We start from the raw sequence: 18,595 nt of genomic DNA, 5'->3' as shown, positions 1-18,595 counted from the left end.
ATAACATCTTCCAGGTATTCCAGGCTTCTGTCTTATTGCTCTTCAGACCAGCAGCACTGCAGCTAAGTGACAGCAGAGCACAAAGGTGGATCCTCTTTGGCTCGTCTGCTGGCAGAGCTCGCTTTTAGCCGAGGCACAGCGTACACGACGTCATCGCCCTTTCCACAGAGGGCGCTGTTGTGCGTCCGGCTGGAAAAGTTCAGCTCAGAGTAGGTGAGTTCACTCGGGTCGTCTTCAGCCTGGAAAAGAAGAGAAAGAGGGGTTAACGTCCTAACGTCCGTCAGACGCTGACATCCATGTTCGCTGGCTGTCTTCCTTTGCTGCAGTCAGCAGGTGTCAAACTGTCCAACAGCGCCGAATTCACCAACGTGTCTTTAACATCTTCAAGTCCAGTAACTTGTTTTGTTCAAAAACCTCCAGAAAGAACATCATTTTCCTCTGGTAAGCTTTTTTCTGAGCCCACAGATGAAGTTATTGGTTTCTCCTGCGTGTGCTTTGGTATATGGGAGAGTTTACCTCAGGAGATCTGATCTGTCTGTCCCCTCCGATGTCCTCGCACACTCTGTTGGTCTACAGGAGAAGACGGTTTGGTTTGTATTCACATCAGCTCGATGCTTAAATGTCCAAAATGTTCTGAAACTCACCTGTGAGACAGAAGCGTACTCTGGTTCCTCAGGAGGCTCTGAAGAACACAGCAGTCTACAATCAGCCTACAACCTCCTGATCTGAGCTTTGAGCGGCGTTTGGGTTTGAAACGTTAATTTCACGTGCACAGAAACGTCAAACGTTGAAAGTTTCCTGTCTCTCACCCTCGGGTTTAGCAGAAATCTTCCTGCAGTAGATCAGCACAGCCACTGCTAACAGGACGACCAGGACAGCCAGAGTCAGACCCACATAGAGCCAGACGTCTGCAGAAGTTCGAGTGGACAGTTTGACATCGGCCAGTTTACTGTGACACGTCCTGCTGGACTCTCAGCTAAAAGACACATTATATACCTGTGCGATCACACCTTGCCGTGTGCAGTTTGATGTTCTTTACCAGCATCGTACCCTGGCTATAGATGATACTCATTACTGCCCGGTGTCCAATAAAATCATAGAACAGGACACCTCAAACATACTTCAGGCCGGCTGTGGCTCCGGAGGACAGCGACCACAATCAGCTCTTCCTGTCCACATGTCCAAGTGTCCTTGGCTAAGGCGTTAAATGTAAGATGAGTCAAATATGCAGAATAATAAACTCTGATGTCTGCACAGTGAATATGACGCTACAGCCAGGAGCCAGTTAGCTTAGCTTAGCCTAGCTTAGCTTAGCATAGAGACTGGGAGCAATAGGAAAGGGATCGTCTGGCTTTGTCTCCCTGCTAACACGTTGTGTGGCCGGAGGACCAGTTACCTGAGCTTCCTGTCAGCCATAGACTGTCATCAGGGCGTGGACATACCTGCAGCTGGCGTCATGTCAGGCTGCTGCTGGTCGGAGCTTAAAGTCTGCGTTGTTGCTGCTGTGGGGGCTGAAGCGGTCGAAGCTGTGAACGACAGAAACACGAGAGACGAGATGCTCGTGTGTGTCCGAACCGTTAGCTTCTTCACTCTCGTTCCACTTTAAACTCACCATCTGTGACAACGAGCGTGAACTCCCGGAAGTGACGTGACAAACCTCTGAGCGCAGCACACCTGTACCGCCCCGAGTCGGACGTGTTCAGCTGTGTGATGCTCACGTACACAAATCCTCCTGAAGAAGATGCTTCTACGTATTCAATGCTGTATCTGCCTCTCTGAACTTTGACCCCGATCGTGTTAACAAGAACGTCCTTTGGTTCACATCTGTCCTTGCAGAAGTAGGTCACGGCTGCAGAGCCAGTGAAGGAGCATTCGACCACGACGCTTCCTCCAGTTTGTGCATAGAGGGTTTTTTCTCCTGAAGGATTTTCATCGTGCAGCGCCGCTGAAAAGACCAATGATCGACAGTTTATTTTGATCCTGGAGGAAGATTTTGACATTTCATCTCATTCTGTTTCTTTGATGCTTTAATGAAACAACCGGCTTTGAGTTTAAGTTGTAAAAAGAAGATTTAGCTGATAATTAATGAACAACTTTATGCAAAAGTTCTGCAGACGCTCAGGTGTTTTTGATAAACTCTACGTCTGACTCTCAGTCTTTAGCAGAGAGCGACTCAACTGATCTACAGTCAGCTCAAACTCTTAAACCTGTCACACAGATGTGTGTGTGTGTGTGTGTGTGTGTGTGTGTGTGTGTGTGTGTGTGTGTGTGTGTGTGTGTGTGTGTGTGTGTGTGTGTGTGTGTGTGAGCAGCCGTCAGCGCTCACAGCGATGATGTCACTGAACAGTAACTTTGCAGACGAGGTGGAGCACTTTCTTCCTGCCTTCTAGTAGAAACTCACCATCGATAACGATGATTTCCACCTGCTGCTTTGAGAGTCTGCCGTTGGAGCCACAGCTGTACAGTCCTGAATCAGACTTCCTCAGCTGTTTGACGGTCACAACAAGCCGTCCTCCTCCAGACGCTCTTCTGTATTCGATGCTGTATCTGTCTCTGTGAGCCGTGACACCCGTTGTTTCAATGAGAATGTCCTTTTCGTCACAGCTGTCCCTGCAGAAGAACGTCCCGCTTCCGGTGCGAGACAGGGAGCATTCGACTGTGACGTCTCCCCCTTCGCTCCCTGAATAGACGATGATCTGGGCGTTAACGAGACCCCGGTTTCCACCCTGCAAAGCTTCAAAAAGACCAGCAATGATTAGTTTGTCTGTCAGATGCTGCAGGCTGATCACGTCCCGCTTCACGTTAACGTGGACTTTGTAATGTCCTGAGAGGGAACAGAGTTCGTCCAAACGTCCAAACAGCCACAAACCACAAGAGACTTTCAACATTACCTCCTGTTGCACTCTGTCTTCCTGTTTTTAAGAGCTGCTGTCAGTCCACAGCCTTCACAGCGTTTCCCACATAATGCTGAGAAATCACTCATCAGCTGGTTTTGTTTTAGGAAAAATGATTTAGTGTCTTTTACATTCATCAAACGTTAGTGCAGCTTTCTTTGCTCTTCTGTGCTGCAAAGAGCTGAAAAGATGAAGCCACCAATCAATTGATAGCAATTATGTTGATAACGTTTTGTCTTTCAAACGAGGACGTCAAACTTTTGGTGGTTCCAGTTCCCCAAACATCAGGATTCAACTCTTTTCTTCATGTATAACAGTAAAGTGGGTAAACTGAACATTTGTGGGTTTTGAGCTGATACTGATTTTTATTAATTGGCAGATTAATCAATGATGAAAATAATCGTTACTTTCAGCTGAAAGCAACCACGTAAAAAACAAACAACCTTTAAGCAAAGAAGAACTGAAATAAAAAACTCGTTTCTCGACAGCTGTGAAGTTTTAATTGGCTTCAGTTAGTTTGACTTCAGAAAGTCGGTTTAGGATCTCACTTCTGATGAACTTTATTTTGAAGGATCACTTTTTCTGAAGTGTGTCCTAAAGCAGAACCAGACTGTCTCACACGAACATCTTGTTCTGCTGCCCACAGTGAGCACAGAGAAATCCTCAGAGCGTCCCTCCACAGAGCAAACACCTGAAACTGAACTCTGGACGAGGCTCTTTGATCTGAACACCTCAGACTGCTGAATTTCCATTTTCACACTCAAAGACACGAAAATGAAGAAAACGAGTGAAGTGAATGCACTCACAGAGGAAGAGGAAGCAGACCAAGGTGTGCTGGACTTCCATGTTGAAGCTCTGATGGTTTATGCTGCCACTTCCTGCTTCACTGGTCAACTAGGAAACGGTAGAGTCCCTCCTCCAATCACAACGCAGCCACTGTTCCTGCATACCAACGCACGTATGACTGTTCACCGACACTGGCATTAAAAACAGAGGGAGAATGCACTGTCTCACACACACACACACACACACACACACACACACACACACACACACACACACACACTCACACACACACACTCACACACACACAGGATCTGAAGGCTGGACCCTGAGACGAGCAGCTAGTCCAAAAAAAAAAAAAAGACTTTGTTTGAAAATCAGAAGAAAAAGAAAAACGCTGCCTCTGATTCCCTCAGAACAGATTCACAGAATGTAATTGTAACTTCTCAGAGATAAAGGCTGCTTTTATGTGATCAGATCAATGTGTTTGATATTTCCTCACAATATGAACATTTTTCTCTTTCATTATTATTATGAAGTTCGTCATAGTTCATCATAGAGCAGGAAGTCCCAGGTGTGAACACCAGGGGGCAGTCAGCTCACAGAATCATGGTGGTGACTTTCTTTACTTCATCAGCTGTGTCTCAGAGCTGGAGCTCCTGGTCCTTCATACTGGACTGATTAATACCACTGTGTTATGATTATTATGGGTACATTACTGTTTGAAACGACAGCTATGAGGACACACTCAAGAATATTAGACATATGAGACAAGAAACTGGAAAACCAAGATGCCGTCATCGTAACTCTGGCTTGGACACATCCAAAATGGCACCACGTCCAGAGGAGTGAGCGACAAACACGACATGGCTTTGACCTGCTGAAGTTCAGTTCATACTTTCTCCTTGATATTTTTGATTGTGCGGTAATGTTAATAGTTTCTCTTTGCGTTATATCTTGTTTTTCATGCTCTTGATGCACAGACGCACAATGGAGCTGATTTCTGCTTTGGACAGCTGTATTTTGGGGAACAGCCTTTAAATTTCAATGTCCATTGTGTGGGATTTAGTGACACCTAGTGGTGAAGTTGCAGAGTGCACCCAAACTGACACGTTTCTCATGAAATTGATTTAAGGCCTCTTTGGACAGGAGGTGCTGCTCTTACTGGAACAATGTGGACCCGTTGAATCTAAAAATATCTGACTCTGTAAAAGGCTCTGTGGTGGAAAAAATATTTCAAGTGACATCAGGTGAGCTTTAACAACTAGTTTAACTTTAAATGCAGCCTGCAGCTTCATATCCTGACCTGTTCATCTTTGTACCTTCCTCTGTTTGACCACACGTTTTTAATGTGCAAACATTTGATTTTGCTGTGCAGAATATGATCATTTTACTGCTGTTAGTTTTATTTTAGGTTAGGTTGGAAGATTTAAGTCATACTGAAACTCAGATTCAAAGAGAGAGACACAGCGTCCCCGATTTGGCTGATGAAGTGGACCCTCAGGAAATCATGTTATTAAATGGAATCATGAATATTGACTTTCGTATCCTCAATTATGTGGGAGACAAGGCTCCTGAGTTTCTGCTGAGTCCACATTTAGCCAGTTCTGACTGTAACTGCTCTGCAAAGACAAGCAGAAGTCCTCCGCAGACACTCAGACATGACTTGTTCCTTGACAGGCTGTTTTACAGAGGTCAAAAGACTACCAAGAGACATTAAACAACTACAAAGAGACACAAAACAAACACAAAGAGAAGCAAAACAAACAAAAGAGACACAAAACAAACACAAAGATGCAAAACAAATTAAAAAAAGGATACAAAATGACTACAAAGTGGCACAAGACTACCACAAACAGACAGGACAAGTCCACAAACAATACAGGTTTCTGTCTCCTTGTGCCTCTTTCAGTCCAAGTCTTGTTCCCATATATCGGGGCTGGAGGTTAGAAATGTGCTGAGGGTTTTCTCCATCCATCCATCCATCCATCCATCCATCCATCCATCCATCCATCCATCCATCCATCCATCCATCCATCCATCCATCCATCCATCGTTGTGAGTTAATGCCACAGTCCCCAGAACTTTCTGTTCCAGGGTTAGCAAACAGCGCTTCCTGTGGCCAGCCGACACAAAGCATTGTGATGAAGTCATTGAGGGTGCCAGTGAATTAAAGCGTTCATTGGTAATTCAGGGTCCGTGAACTGGCTGCAGTTTATCAGGTTTCACTCTGAATAGAAAGATCTGAGCGGCCACAGACGGCTGACGGTCACATGATCACAGACAGACAGCCGTTTAAAGCAGAAAACCACAGACGACGTGGAAAACTGCCAGTGAACATGTTCATGTTGCTCTGAGCCTCAAACATAAAGACAAGCCTTTGATGGGTTGAAATGCTGCTCAGCTGTCTGAAATGAAGTCAATATTCATAGAAAAAGATGGAAACTTGCTGATCTTCACTAAACGTTCACTTTGCCTCTTCAAGTCGAGATGAAGCGGATTTAAAGTGACCTCCATCAGGTCTGTTCTCGCTGCATCATCAAGTTCACATTTTTTCTAAAACCACTGCAAGATGTTCTTGCCATTTGCAGCCTGCACTTCTCTTTTCACTGAATTCTAACCAAAGAATAACTTTGAAGTGTCAACATTATCAGGCACAATCAAAGTCACACAAAGCTCACAGTTGTCACCCTTTGCTTGGACACTATTGACACATGCTTAGACCAAAGAAACAAAACTTGAAGTTTTTGTTACTCTACCTCGAACACAGTGTAAGCATACCCTCAACTAAAGTGCTGCTTTGCACTTTAGTTGCAATTCTGCAACACATTTGCTCCTGCACACCACACACTATTTCACACGTGAGACACCTGGTTCATTAATGAAATCTCAGGGTACCATTGGGAAAACACATCCAATCCAAATACAAAACACTCAAAACTGAACACCAACCAGCCACAAATAGGCCTCAGCTAAGCAACAGCTGGCTAACGCTCCTTATGCAACAAAAAATGGAAGTTCTGGTACATACAGTAAAGTACAGGATGTACATTACTATAAAACTGAACCAAACCAATAACAATTAGTGGTTGCATTTTCCTACAGAATGGCTAGAAGACCTTCTGGGGTGGAAGGGTTATTTTTGTTTTATTGTCTCTTAACTGCATGTACTGTACTCTCAAGTATAGTACCTAATGTACAGTACTGAATAAAAACATTGAAAATGAAAGACTGCAGTGTTTTATAGAAAGTACACTAGTGTGTTTCTGCTAATCTGAAAGTGTATTTGTGTGATGGAAGTGTGGATCATTTTGTCATCAAAGTGACATTTTGACAAAGGATTGTCTTTGTTTGCTTGTGTGTAGAGTTTTGACACAGCGAGCCAAGTTTTGCAAAATGTGCTCAACAACGGGCAAAAGCTGTAAAGCTGCCCGGAAACCTTTCGTTTTACCTGGACATGACCGCTGACCTTCACTCTTTGCTTCCTTTTCATTGGTGGTTTGATGGTATTTTCAAGCAGAATTGTTCCATCGTTTTATTTCACTTGCTGTGTCACAGCAGCTTTGTCTTGAAATCTACACTAATTCATATAGCACTTTAGCTTCGTGCATTCATCATATTGTGGGGGGCAGCTAAAGCTACAAGCTGACACTGAAAGTGGAAGTGCGATAGAGGAAGGAAATGTTAAAGCAGATTGAGTTTTGCTTGATCAGACTGACAGAGAGTGAGGAGTGAAGTGACAGAGGTGAGCTGATCTCCATCAGAATGAACGCCCGCCGCCTTCTCTTCTTCTGCTTCTTCTCAGGTGAGAATGGCGTACCTGAGCCTCTCCAGCGCTGCTGTGTACGTTCGTCCAAATGACGCGTGCCGTGTGTTTTTCCAGGTGTCCTTCTCTGACGTCTTCTGTTTCTACTTCCAGCTGCAGCATTTCCACAATCTGATCGAGTCTGTGATCAAATCTAACCCGATTTGATTTTAACAAAAGTGCAAATCCTTTATTTGCTGTTGCTGCTCATTTAAACAGTCGAACATTATAAAACCCAAACGAAAGTTAACCTGCATCATTGTCCTCTGTTCATCTCCTCAGCAGCACTGAGCGGTGGAGACTCCGGGCTCGTCAGCGCAAAACTCAACATTTACTCAGCGGCTAAAGGAGGAAATGGTACAATTAATTGCTACTTGTCTCTGTCTGGAGGCAGGAAGTTCTTCTGCAGGGAGGAATGTGAGACAGAAGATATTCTCATTAAAACAGACGGCATGGTCGCTCACAGAGACAGATACAGCATTGACTACAGAAACGATTCTTCAGGAGGAGGAATCCTGTCTGTGACCATCACACAGATGAGCCAGTCTGACTCTGGACGCTACAGGTGTGGTTTGGGCGGAGGTTCGCTTCCAGAGTCGTACACTGACTTTGAGATCAGAGTTTCAGAAGGTGAGTTTCTGATTTATTTATTTACCGCGTTCAACATTTTTTTGAAGCATAAGAACGAATGAAATCAAGTCAAATTGTGGGAAGAATCTCATTTTATTGATGCTGTTTCAAAGCGTTACCCCAGCAGTCACGGGCTGTGGTTGAACTGGGCAGCTCCCAGTGGAAATGTTGTGGTCAGGACGCAGCGTCTCATAGTAACTGCTGGTTTTTTCAACAGCACCGTTGGTTGGAAACTCTGGTTTTGTCCGTTCAGTTGCTGAAGGAGACAGTATGACGCTCGGATGCAGCAGCACCGTCTACAGGAAGCAGAAGTTTTTCTGTAAGGGTGAATGTAAGAAAGACGAGGACATTCTGATTGAAACAGATGGAAACGGCGCTCAGAGCGGCAGATACAGCCTTGAATATAAGGAGGGATCTAAATTTGGACTGTATGTGACCATCAGAGAGGCCAGCAGGTCTGACACGGGACAGTACAGCTGTGGTTACGGCAGAGCTTTGTCTCCAGACTCAAACAGGAAGTTCCCCATCATTGTCATCATCGATGGTGAGTTTGTGTTTAACTGAACGTCAGAAGAATGTATAAGTTCTGCTCAGTGCACATTCATTCAGAGAAGAGGAACTGATGATGAAAACTGATTCACTCATCATCAGACATCAATACTGATTCAGAATCTTTGTGTTTCTTCAACATCTTCCAAACCAAACTGGAACGTTTCCGTCACCACACGCCAGCAGCAACGCCCAGTTTAAGCTCCAGTTCAGGAAGTTTCACGCCTCCATCGGTTCTGCCTGGAACCAGCGACCAGTTTGCAGGTACAGTTCACACTGAGACACAGCATAAGAACACCGTCCAATGAGAATGAAGAGTTTCCTCCAGCTTCTGTTTCAGCACAAGAGACAGGCCACTTCACCAAAGAGTTCACATTCATTTTAACAATAAATATCTTTTCTATTTTCTCCAAGTTGGCATGATTCATTATTGATTAAAGACGCTACACCCGTCCTGTGTTTTTCATTATAAAAGACTTCTTTTTAGAAGAAGAATCGGAGGACGATCCCCTTTATCTGTCACACAATCACATACATGCAACACACGCCATGCAAACTGCTGAAACTTGTCCTCCACCTTTAACCGCTCCTGGTCGTCCTTCCTCCGAGGCAGACCAGGAGCGCTGGGCTGCCATCCGACCGGCGCCCAGGGACCCAGTCTCTTTCGTCACCATTGGTCAGGTGGTGATCTTCTTGCGTGTTTTTAGTGGGGGTATTTTTAAGGAGGATACCCCAGGTGAGCATGGGGAGAACATGCAAACTCCACACAGGAAGTTCCTTTTTCCTCGAGCAGCAGGCACTGAAGGCATGGTGGAGGACATGTGATATGAACACAAAACACGTCAAGAAACATCAAGACCAAAGCGGCTCCACCCTGCAAACGTGACTGAGAGATGAAGCGACACTATTGGTCGGTTGAATGTCGGAGTTTCCTCATTGGCTGTTCCTTTCACAGTCAAAAGGTGTGAACGTTAGACGTGTCCTGTAACTCCAGATTATCGGTGTATTGGTGAAGCCCTCTAAGGTCATAGCTTGTGGGTTCACGCTCACACAGGACTGAAAGCTTGGAGTCGACGCCCACTGAGGGCCCCGCCTCAGTCTCACCTTGCATATAAGTTGATCTGAGACCAGCCAATCAGCTCCCGGCATCCAACAGTTTGGCCATGATATAGCGCACTGACCACACGTGGTCCAGCCGTGTGCTGCTGCACTGGGTTTGTCTTTGCACATCACTCTACCTGTGAGTCAGTAGTGCCAATATCAATAGTGATCAATAGTGATCAGCATCAAACGTGTGTGCTTGCATGAGAACAAACACAGCAGGAAGCAACATGCAAAACTTTGCTCTGCAGCACAGCGAGTGGTCAGAGACTCTGCAGGGCTCCTTTAAGCTCCCAATACAAGACAAAAGATCCCGTTCTATTAAAACTGCATGTCTCTCTCTCTCTCTCTCTCTCTCTCTCTCTCTCTCTCTCTCGCTCTCTCTCTCTCTCTCTCTCTCACTCTTCTTCTTTTCCAGCCCCCTCCTCTGCCTCTTGCCCACGTTACTTCTGGTATCTGGTTGTATTTGTGCCCATGGGTTTTGTACTGATGGCCGTTGTTCTGCTGCTCATCATATGGAAGACAAGGAGGACCCCGAGGACCACCAGAGCAGGTGTAGACGGCGTACGCATGACGGTGACTTCCTTTAGCTTGTTTTGTCTCTGCTTACGTGGGTGTCGATGATTTCTGTATAGCTGACATCTTAGTGTTGCAGGTCAGGTATCAGTAAGTTTCTCATGTCTGCAAAAACATGCACAAACTTTAGAGTTCCAACCTGGACTTTGGAGCAGAACAGCGTGCACGGCTGTGACTGCCAGCTGCTGCACAATCGTATCGTTTATGGCCTAATACCTGCAGAGCCTGACAGTCGGCCTCAGCTGTACTCTGCATGTGGTGGTAATTAGTCGTTAGCATGTTAGCATGTTAGCACTTTGGTAGCTGCGGCTGCCTCCATCGTCTTCAGCGAGAACACAGTGTCGGCGGTGCTGTCGAGCCGTCTGGTTTAGCTTTCAGGGTTGATGAAAGTTCAACCTTTTCAGCTTCCCAGGTCAACTGTGGCCACGACCACAGAAGCTACAGAGAGGGAAACGATACAGGAGCTCATTTTCCTGCCTTTTATCTGAATTTCCTGAATGATTCTCCACAGACAGATCCGTGGAGACAGCCTGCGCGCAGCATCAGCTTCAGATTAAACAAGGTTTACGAATTAGCAAAACTTTCTATCTGACTCACGTCACAGCCAAACATTTCCTCTTCTGGAGGCACAGCCTGCTCTGTTGAGCCGCCTGATGAGATCATACTGGTGGACAGCAGCAGCCTCTGGTCTGCACGCTGGTGACACTGGAGGCAGCTGGAAACAGACATAACCAGGCGACACCTGAGGCGGCGACGGCTCGCTGTCCCGAAGCACCTTCAGTCTAATCAATCAGCTGATCAAAATATCAACCTGAGCCACGACGACGTGCTTAAAATGTCATTTATCTGACTTTGTTATCTGTTGACTCTTTACGTTTATATCTGGCTTTATAAATCTTAGATTTGTTTGCACTAAAATGATAGATTTTACTTCTTTTATGCAGCTTCTTTTGGTGAGATCATCTCTTCTCGCTCTAAAAGTGCAGTTTGAATGAAGTTTTTAGACTTCTGTCCGTTTGAACTGTTGTCAGTTTCCTCTGAACGACAGACTGTGTTTCAGGTTTGATGTCATTGTTGTTTGTTTTCAGGCATCTTTCACTCCACCAGCGTCCACATGTGAAGACTCCATCTACCAGAACATCCAGTGAACCAGAGAGGATCAGGACCCAATCTACTGAATCTGGATTTTGTTTTTATTGTGCAGCTGTAATGTTTTCCTTTTTATTCCTGTTTTGTCGGATATTATTTTAACATGATATTTTCTTCAAAGTTGGTCATTTTTCAGAGGGTGTTCAGCATCTCCTCACTTGATGAATGTAAACGGTCCAAACATCAGGTGTTCCACTCTGCTTTTCTTCTAAACTTTGAGCAGCACATAAAGAAACCAGTGCAGTCCAGCATTTCCCAGTCGTTCAACCAGAGTCACTTTGTGATGAAAGCAAACACAAGTCAGATTTGTTAATGTTTTGGTGAAATTATTGCATCATTTTATGTCACACTTCATTTGGATTGTTGTTTTTTTGTTGAGTTTCCTCAAATTAGTGAAACAGCGCCCTCTGGGTTCCAAACCGTGTAAATGTCGGTCGATCTGTCTGGTGATCGATGCGCTCGTACATTGAAGACTGAAAGATACCTCATCAATTCTTCAGGATCACTAATCTCCTGCTGTGGCTGAGTGTATGATCATGGGCTGCATTTGCCAAATATGTTGTACCTTCAGGGGTTCTTGTGGGTTTTGGATTTAGCTCAATATCATAAAATAAACCTTCCGACCTTTGACCTTTGACACCAGTCAGCAGTCAGGTATCCTGTTCACTGTGTGGGATTCAGGGTTGCTTGTCGTGCAGAGGGTCCGGCTGATGCCTTTTGTATTTTAGGAGTGATTATCTTGAATAAATATCCCTGCCTGAATCTTTGTATGCAGCTTTTGCTCCCCGCTAGAAAAACCAGCATAGACCAGCAAAGCTAGCCACCAGCAAAACCAGCATGGGGTATGCTGGTTATACCACCATGATGGTGTACCAACATAGCTCTGTTGACTCGCCAGCTAAACCAGCATCAATCCAGCATAAACCACCATAAACCAGCATGGAAATGATGCTGGTCTGTGCTGGTTTTTCTAGCAGGGGTGTTTTTTGTGGAAGGGAAAACGAAACAACAAGCGATCATTCTACAGGAAAAGGACATTTTTATTTTTTTGAAAACAAACACAGCATTTTTCATACAACTGATACTGCTCATGGCCAACTTCCATATCCACAAAAAAAAAAGAAAAGAATCCAAACCCAGTCTGGAACAATTCAAGCAAGAAAGGCACCGATATGCAACGTCAATAAAAAATAAAAAAGCCATGAAAACAAACTGTATCTTTGAGAGGCTCAATATAGTCCGACTCTAAGAACAATTATAACGGACGCTATGTATGAGCATTTCTGGCAATGTCTTTTTTTCTTGTCTGTTTGTTTGTGTTTTGTTTTGTTTGGTTGTTTCTTCTTTCTTCTTCTTTTATTTAAATATGTCCTAACCCTTGATTTCCCCTGGTTTTTGCTGTGTATGTTTATCCCATGTGTATACTGCTTTTCCTAAATGTTGGACGATGCTATTATGCCTAAATAAAGCACTTGGGAAAAAAAGAAAGAAAGAAAAATAAGAAAGAGCGGGAGCTTTTCTTTCCGCTTACAACGGATGGCATCTTATTCAAAACTTCTCTGTTTAAAATCCATTAAAAATGTGGACATCAACCTCGCTTCAAGGACATCTGGTCATGTTTTGTAAAGCTCTGCTTTGAACCTTGTTTGTGACTTCACAGATGATGATTTTACATAAAAATAAAGAAAAGGTGGTGGACGATGTATTCTGATTATTCAGTTAGAAATACTAAAGTGGCATTCACAATACACTCAAAATGTTGCATGGCCCCGAATATTTGCCCCTAATGATTGATGCCATATCGTGTAATATTTGTTAGCTGCAGCTCGTCGAGTGGAGCTCAGTTTTCCCAACTTAACAATACATTTGATTTTTTAAATTGGTAATACTTTTCATTTTGATCTGAAACTGTGAAGTAACTCTTGTCCAGCTCCCGCCCTCTTGTTGAACGCCCACTTAAGAATCCATACAGGTGAGAAGCCGCACCTCTGCCAGACCTGCGGGAGAAGATTCAATGACTCATCAACATTCAAAACACGTCAGAGTCCACGCAGGTGAGAAGCCGTTGATTTGAATCACCTGTCGAAAGAGATTTTGTCAGACTCAAGAGTTGAATCGGCGCATGTGAGTTCACTCTGGTGAGAGACCGTACATTTACAAAACACGGAAAGATTTCAGACTACAGCAACTTGAATGTCCACATGAGGACACACACAGGTGAGAAGCCGTACCATTGCAACACCTGTCGAAGAGATTCTGTCAGCTGTCAAACTTAAAACGACACGTACGCTTGCTGAACGTGGGAGAGGTTTCAGAGTGAGAGTTCAGTTGATGGTCCACGTGAGAAGAGCCCCGCTGGTGAGAGGCCACACCTCTGCAAGACCTGCAGGGTCAAAGCAGTTGCGACACTCGTCGGAGAACTTTTACTCAAATGACATGCTTGAAAAACCACCTGATTGAACTGACTTTATTTTTTTACTTAATGCTAATGAATGTTACTACATGTACTCAAGTACTGTCTTGAAGTTTAATGTTTATTGTCCATTGATTGACTGATGGTGAAGGCAGTTTTAAGTTGGATATTGACTCTGGATTCAGCGTCGTCTTCTCTCTCAGTGTTGGCAGGAGGAGGACGTTAGCTCACCTCCAGCCCTCGTGTTCAACCCCTCGGCGTTCCTGCGGACCTTATATGAATAATGTGTATAGTGAGTCTGTGTGTGTATGTAAACATACATACCTCACTTCAGTATATTACTGTTTAAAATACTTACTTGTTCAGTATTGTCATGCTGAATTACTCATTTGTGGAAATGGTTAATGAAGGGGAACAGTAGTCACTGTGTAACGTGACCCAGTGACACCAGATCAATAGCGACATTTATCAGCACACTGGCCAAACAGAGCTCACTTCTTTTTATTGGATTTTAGTGCAGTTAGCCGAGGGCTGACAAAGTCTCACATAGTGAACCGTTATTTAATCACAAATTCAGGGATTATGTAGCTTCCCTGCTAGAAAAACCAGCATGGACCAGCATCATTTCCATGCTGGTCTGTGCTGGTTTATGCTGGATTGATGCTGGTTTAGCTGGTGGGTCAACATGGCTATGTTGGTACACCATCATGGTGTTGCTAATAACACTGGTGGACCAGCATGTTGTTGCAAGTGATGCTGGTGAACCAGCATAACCAGTACGAGATGCTGGACCAGCATAACCAGCATGGAATGCTGGACCAGCATCAAAACACAACATATGCTGGTATTGCTGGTATAACCAGCATACTGGTTTTGCTGGTGGCTAGCTTTGCTGGTCTATGCTGGTTTTTCTAGCAGGGCCGTCTGCCACTGTGAGACGTGTGTGTTGATTCATGTGTGTAATTGAACCTGATTGTTTTATTGTGATGTGTGAATCAATACTGTGAGAGCAGCACAACAGAAAAAGGACCCAAACAGACGCTGGAGGCTGATCTGGTGCAGATCAATAATTTCTTCCCCAAAACAGGATTTAAGGCTAACAGGACCATGAGGCAGGCAGGTACAGGTGACAGCTGACAGGTGACAGGTGACAGGTGACATGCTTGAAGGTACAGGCTTGAAAGCAACAGCGTGAAACCACAGAGCAACATTTCAACTTTTCCTTTTTTATAGGTAGATTTTTTGCTGAAGCTCACAGCAGTTGACGTCCATATAAGTAGCATTACTGCCACCTGCTGGATTGTAACGGCTTCACAGTGACTCCTATTCACAGCGTCCAGCTGAAGTGATGCCAGTTCATGCCCAGAGCCAGCGGTCTGAGTTTGTGCTTCCAACCAACATCTGTGGATCCTTTAAAATCTCCATTAATCCCTGCAAACATCAACACCACATAGACTTCTTTTACTCATGTGAACCACTCTTCGTCCCTCATCTGCCTCCTGAATTTCCAGCAGTTGTTGGTTGAAACAGCTCCTGACAGCTCATGGCAGGGAACAAATGACTGAGACAGTAGATGCACTGAGGAGCTAATGACAGGATAAGGAACAGGTGAGGTGGTGTAGGTGGAGCGAGTAGGAGCTAATTGGCTGGTGAAAACACTGGCTGTGTCCCAGTTCAGGGGCCGCATCTTTCGGAGGACGCATTTGAAGGCCGATTACGTCATAGCGCTGCGCGAAGGCTGTCCCCATTCGTCCAAATTCGAAGGGTCCTCCAAAACATATTGTGTTCTAAATTAAAATCTTATAACCTCATTACATTATCTATTCCATTTCTTATTTACAGTATAAGTAGACTTTTGAACTACTTTTCAGTGACAACACAATGAGTTTATTTTTTCTGTGATATTTAGATACGATATGAATATTTCTATTTACAAGTGGGCATTCTTAAAATGTACAACTGTTTACAAAAGATCAGCAGAAATGACTATTTACAGAGATTTGCAGATTTACAGAGAACATATCTACAGGCTGAGCAGGAGTCTCTGGTGCTGCTGCAGGATTATTGAAGCAAACAGTTTCCTGTTCGATAACAGGGACCATCAGGACCGCTTGGAGGCTTGATCCTCACATGGCAGCCGTCGGATGCTCCAGCAGCTTTTTGAAAAGCTCTGTGTCTTGCCAGCCCTGCAAACCCCTGAGTTACTGCCGCCAGGTCTTCTGTGGTCTTGGGGAGGCAGATGACCCTGTGGCGAATGGCCACCACCTCCTCAGTGACTCGATGGACGATGCGGTGAACAGTGGAGCGAGGCATCCCAAACACCCTTGCCACCACAACTGGAGGATGTCCCACTCCCGTGTCCCCTTCCTGGTGGAGAAGCTCCAGCAGCGCCGCCAGAGACTCTCTGCTCAGCCTGAAATCTCGTCTGGTGTCATGATCGTTGAAAAATAACGGCAGAACAGGAACACTGATGTTTATGCAGCAGCACATCGGCCTTGTCTGGATGGAGAAAGGAGAGTAAGAACAGGAGGATTAAACAAGAGCAACTGAGTTTTAGTTGATAAGACAACTCAAGTGACTGTTAAATTTCAATAGGCTATTGAGTGAAGTCAGGGTTATTTACAGGGTTCGTACACATTTAACTGTTCAATTCAAGCACTTTTCAGATCTTGAAAACAGCATTAAAATTACAGCATACAGAAGTATCAAGACTCATGGTTAAATGACATATATGTCAGTCCAGAGTTTATATGGCAGGCGTTTGTCCCTAAACGGTATCGTTTATTAACGGGTGATGTATGAACATTAATATGGGTTCAAATAGCCGGTTAATGTTACCTCCCCACGGCGCTCTCCCAGCCGGAGATAAACGAGCCGCCGGTGTTGCAGAACCTCTGGCTCCATTGTCGTCTGTCGTCTGTCTGTTTCTGTTGTGTCTGTTAAATTTTTGTCTCCGTACGTGTGTTTTTCCCGGGTTAGGAGGGAAGAAGTCATGACGTCGTGACGCAATCAGGAAATGCTCCGAAAGGCTAGACCGTCCCATTTACCGATGGTTGACGCGGCCCACGGAGGAGCCTCCGCGTCCTCCGTGGGCCGCGTAGGAAGGATCCTCCGAAGGATGCAGCCCCTGAATTAGGACACGGCCAGTGAGGGCGGAGCAGGGCTAACAAGGCCTGATGCAGGGCAGGTGTGGAGGAACCAGCAGGCTGTGGAAGGAGCACAGGGACGTAGAAAAGAGCAAACAGACAACTAAAACCCCAGAAAACACAGGTACAAATCTCAGTGTGTCAGGGTCGTTGAAGCCCGTCCCCATCTGGGGATGCACAGTGAGCATCATTGATGAGGTGAACTGCATACAGTCAGATTCATGTGGGGTCATAAACCAACACGCTGCTCTGCAGCAGTCAGGTCTGTTTGCTTTCAATTATTGACCCCAAATCTTAACAGATTTGCAGATTGAGCAACTCCTCTAAATAAAGACAGAGCAGCACGTCCATGAGTCACTTCTTAGAAGACGGAGGGGAAGTAGGTTTCCAGTCTGTCCAAATAACCTTTTAGCAATAACCTCACAAACACCAAGGCCTGCTGGATCAATTCATTTCCCAGAGACTAGACTTCCACGATTTGTAACTGCAGGAAAGGTCCAAGAAGATGAGTCAGGGTCCCCTCACCTGATTTCCATTTGTCGTTAACAGCTGTGAGTGATGGAGGGATCCTCCTCAGTCTGGTCTTAGATGTGATGCATGGCCTTAAGGTGTGCAGGCTGAGGTCAAGCCCTGACGTCACAGTCCGCCTGTGAGTCACCTTAGGGACGCCTGATTCTGAGATATCTGACGAGCTCTGCAACGAGGGAAATGAAATCAATCAGTTACATTCATAGTTTGTGATGCATTGCACTGGACTGCTTTGTATTCAGAGGATCCCTCTATTAGATCCATTAGATCTCGTACTCTTACCTTTAAGTGGAGTGCCACAGGGAACTATTCCAGCTCCCCTTTATCTCACTGTATACTTCATCATTTTTCCTGTACTGGTTTTATGTCTCTTGTTCCAACTCCAACCTGGGTCTTCCTTATCTTCAGTCTATATTTGTCATACAGGTTTCCCTTTGCCAGCACAGGCTGGATTGAAGTAGATTTGCGTATAGCTCCGTGCATCAGAGCAGGTCATGTCACAGTATAGCTCTCCTGGCTCTCGCATCTTTCACATCTTAACCGAACTCATGTCACTTCCAAGAACACACAGATAATCTGGGCACAGTGTTTAGGATGGAAAGAGGAATTACTATTTTTGATTAGTTGGCCAACACCGAGTCTACTAAATGTCCACTTCTCCCTCTGAAGTGCAGCTCGAAGAGAAAGTAATCTGAATGTTCTTGTTTCCTCTTTTCACCCTCGAAATATGACAAAATATTCATACTTACAGTAACTGTGGCTGACACGCAGAGTTTAATGTGGAATTTCACACCTGTGCTTCCACAGCCCCTCCTTTACTGCTGACTCATCTAGTTTACATTATGCTGATTTTAATAACAAGGCTCCAGTTTGGCTGCTGGGTCGTTTTTATTCATTTTAGTTCAGACTGAAATGTTTAAATAACTACTGGACCGAATGTCATCCTCTGGTCTGCAGCGGCTTCTCCGACTCCTCCTGACAATCCTCTGACTCAGTGTTTTTTTTCATTAGCAGTGACAGG

General features: G+C 44.8%; 1 protein-coding gene and 1 long non-coding RNA gene across 2 annotated transcripts; one reads left to right on the top strand and one right to left on the bottom strand.

Annotated features, from left to right (window-relative positions):
* Window positions 1–2,888, bottom strand: LOC139335178 (uncharacterized). Its single transcript, XM_070968659.1, has 7 exons — window positions 2,402–2,888; window positions 1,613–1,945; window positions 1,443–1,526; window positions 810–908; window positions 645–682; window positions 517–570; window positions 1–239 (listed from the first exon to the last, which is right to left on the bottom strand). Exons 1-7 carry the CDS (start codon window positions 2,886–2,888, stop codon window positions 63–65), a joined length of 1,272 nt encoding a protein of 423 aa, XP_070824760.1. The 3' UTR covers window positions 1–62.
* Window positions 2,889–8,846: 5,958 nt separating this feature from the next.
* On the top strand, window positions 8,847–11,536 carry LOC139334686 (uncharacterized). Its single transcript, XR_011602393.1, has 3 exons — window positions 8,847–8,925; window positions 10,181–10,338; window positions 11,427–11,536. It is a non-coding gene; the product is annotated as an uncharacterized lncRNA (long non-coding RNA).
* Window positions 11,537–18,595: the final 7,059 nt, after the last annotated feature.

Source organism: Chaetodon trifascialis, chromosome 8 (assembly GCF_039877785.1).
Source record: "Chaetodon trifascialis isolate fChaTrf1 chromosome 8, fChaTrf1.hap1, whole genome shotgun sequence".
Classification (NCBI taxonomy): domain Eukaryota; kingdom Metazoa; phylum Chordata; class Actinopteri; order Chaetodontiformes; family Chaetodontidae; genus Chaetodon; species Chaetodon trifascialis.
Note: the sequence above shows the minus strand (reverse complement) of the source record. Positions and strands in the feature narration are given on the sequence as shown.

Bases quoted from the DNA above. Each gene is read 5' to 3' on its own strand.
- LOC139335178 (XM_070968659.1), bottom strand. From the start codon at position 2,888: ATGTTGAAAGTCTCTTGTGGTTTGTGGCTGTTTGGACGTTTGGACGAA. The intron at 909-1,442 runs GTATGTCCACGC...GAACTTCTGCAG, and splicing joins TGACATGACGCCAGCTGCAG to ACGTCTGGCTCTATGTGGGT. The intron at 240-516 runs GTAAACTCTCCC...CTTCTTTTCCAG, and splicing joins GACAGATCAGATCTCCTGAG to GCTGAAGACGACCCGAGTGA.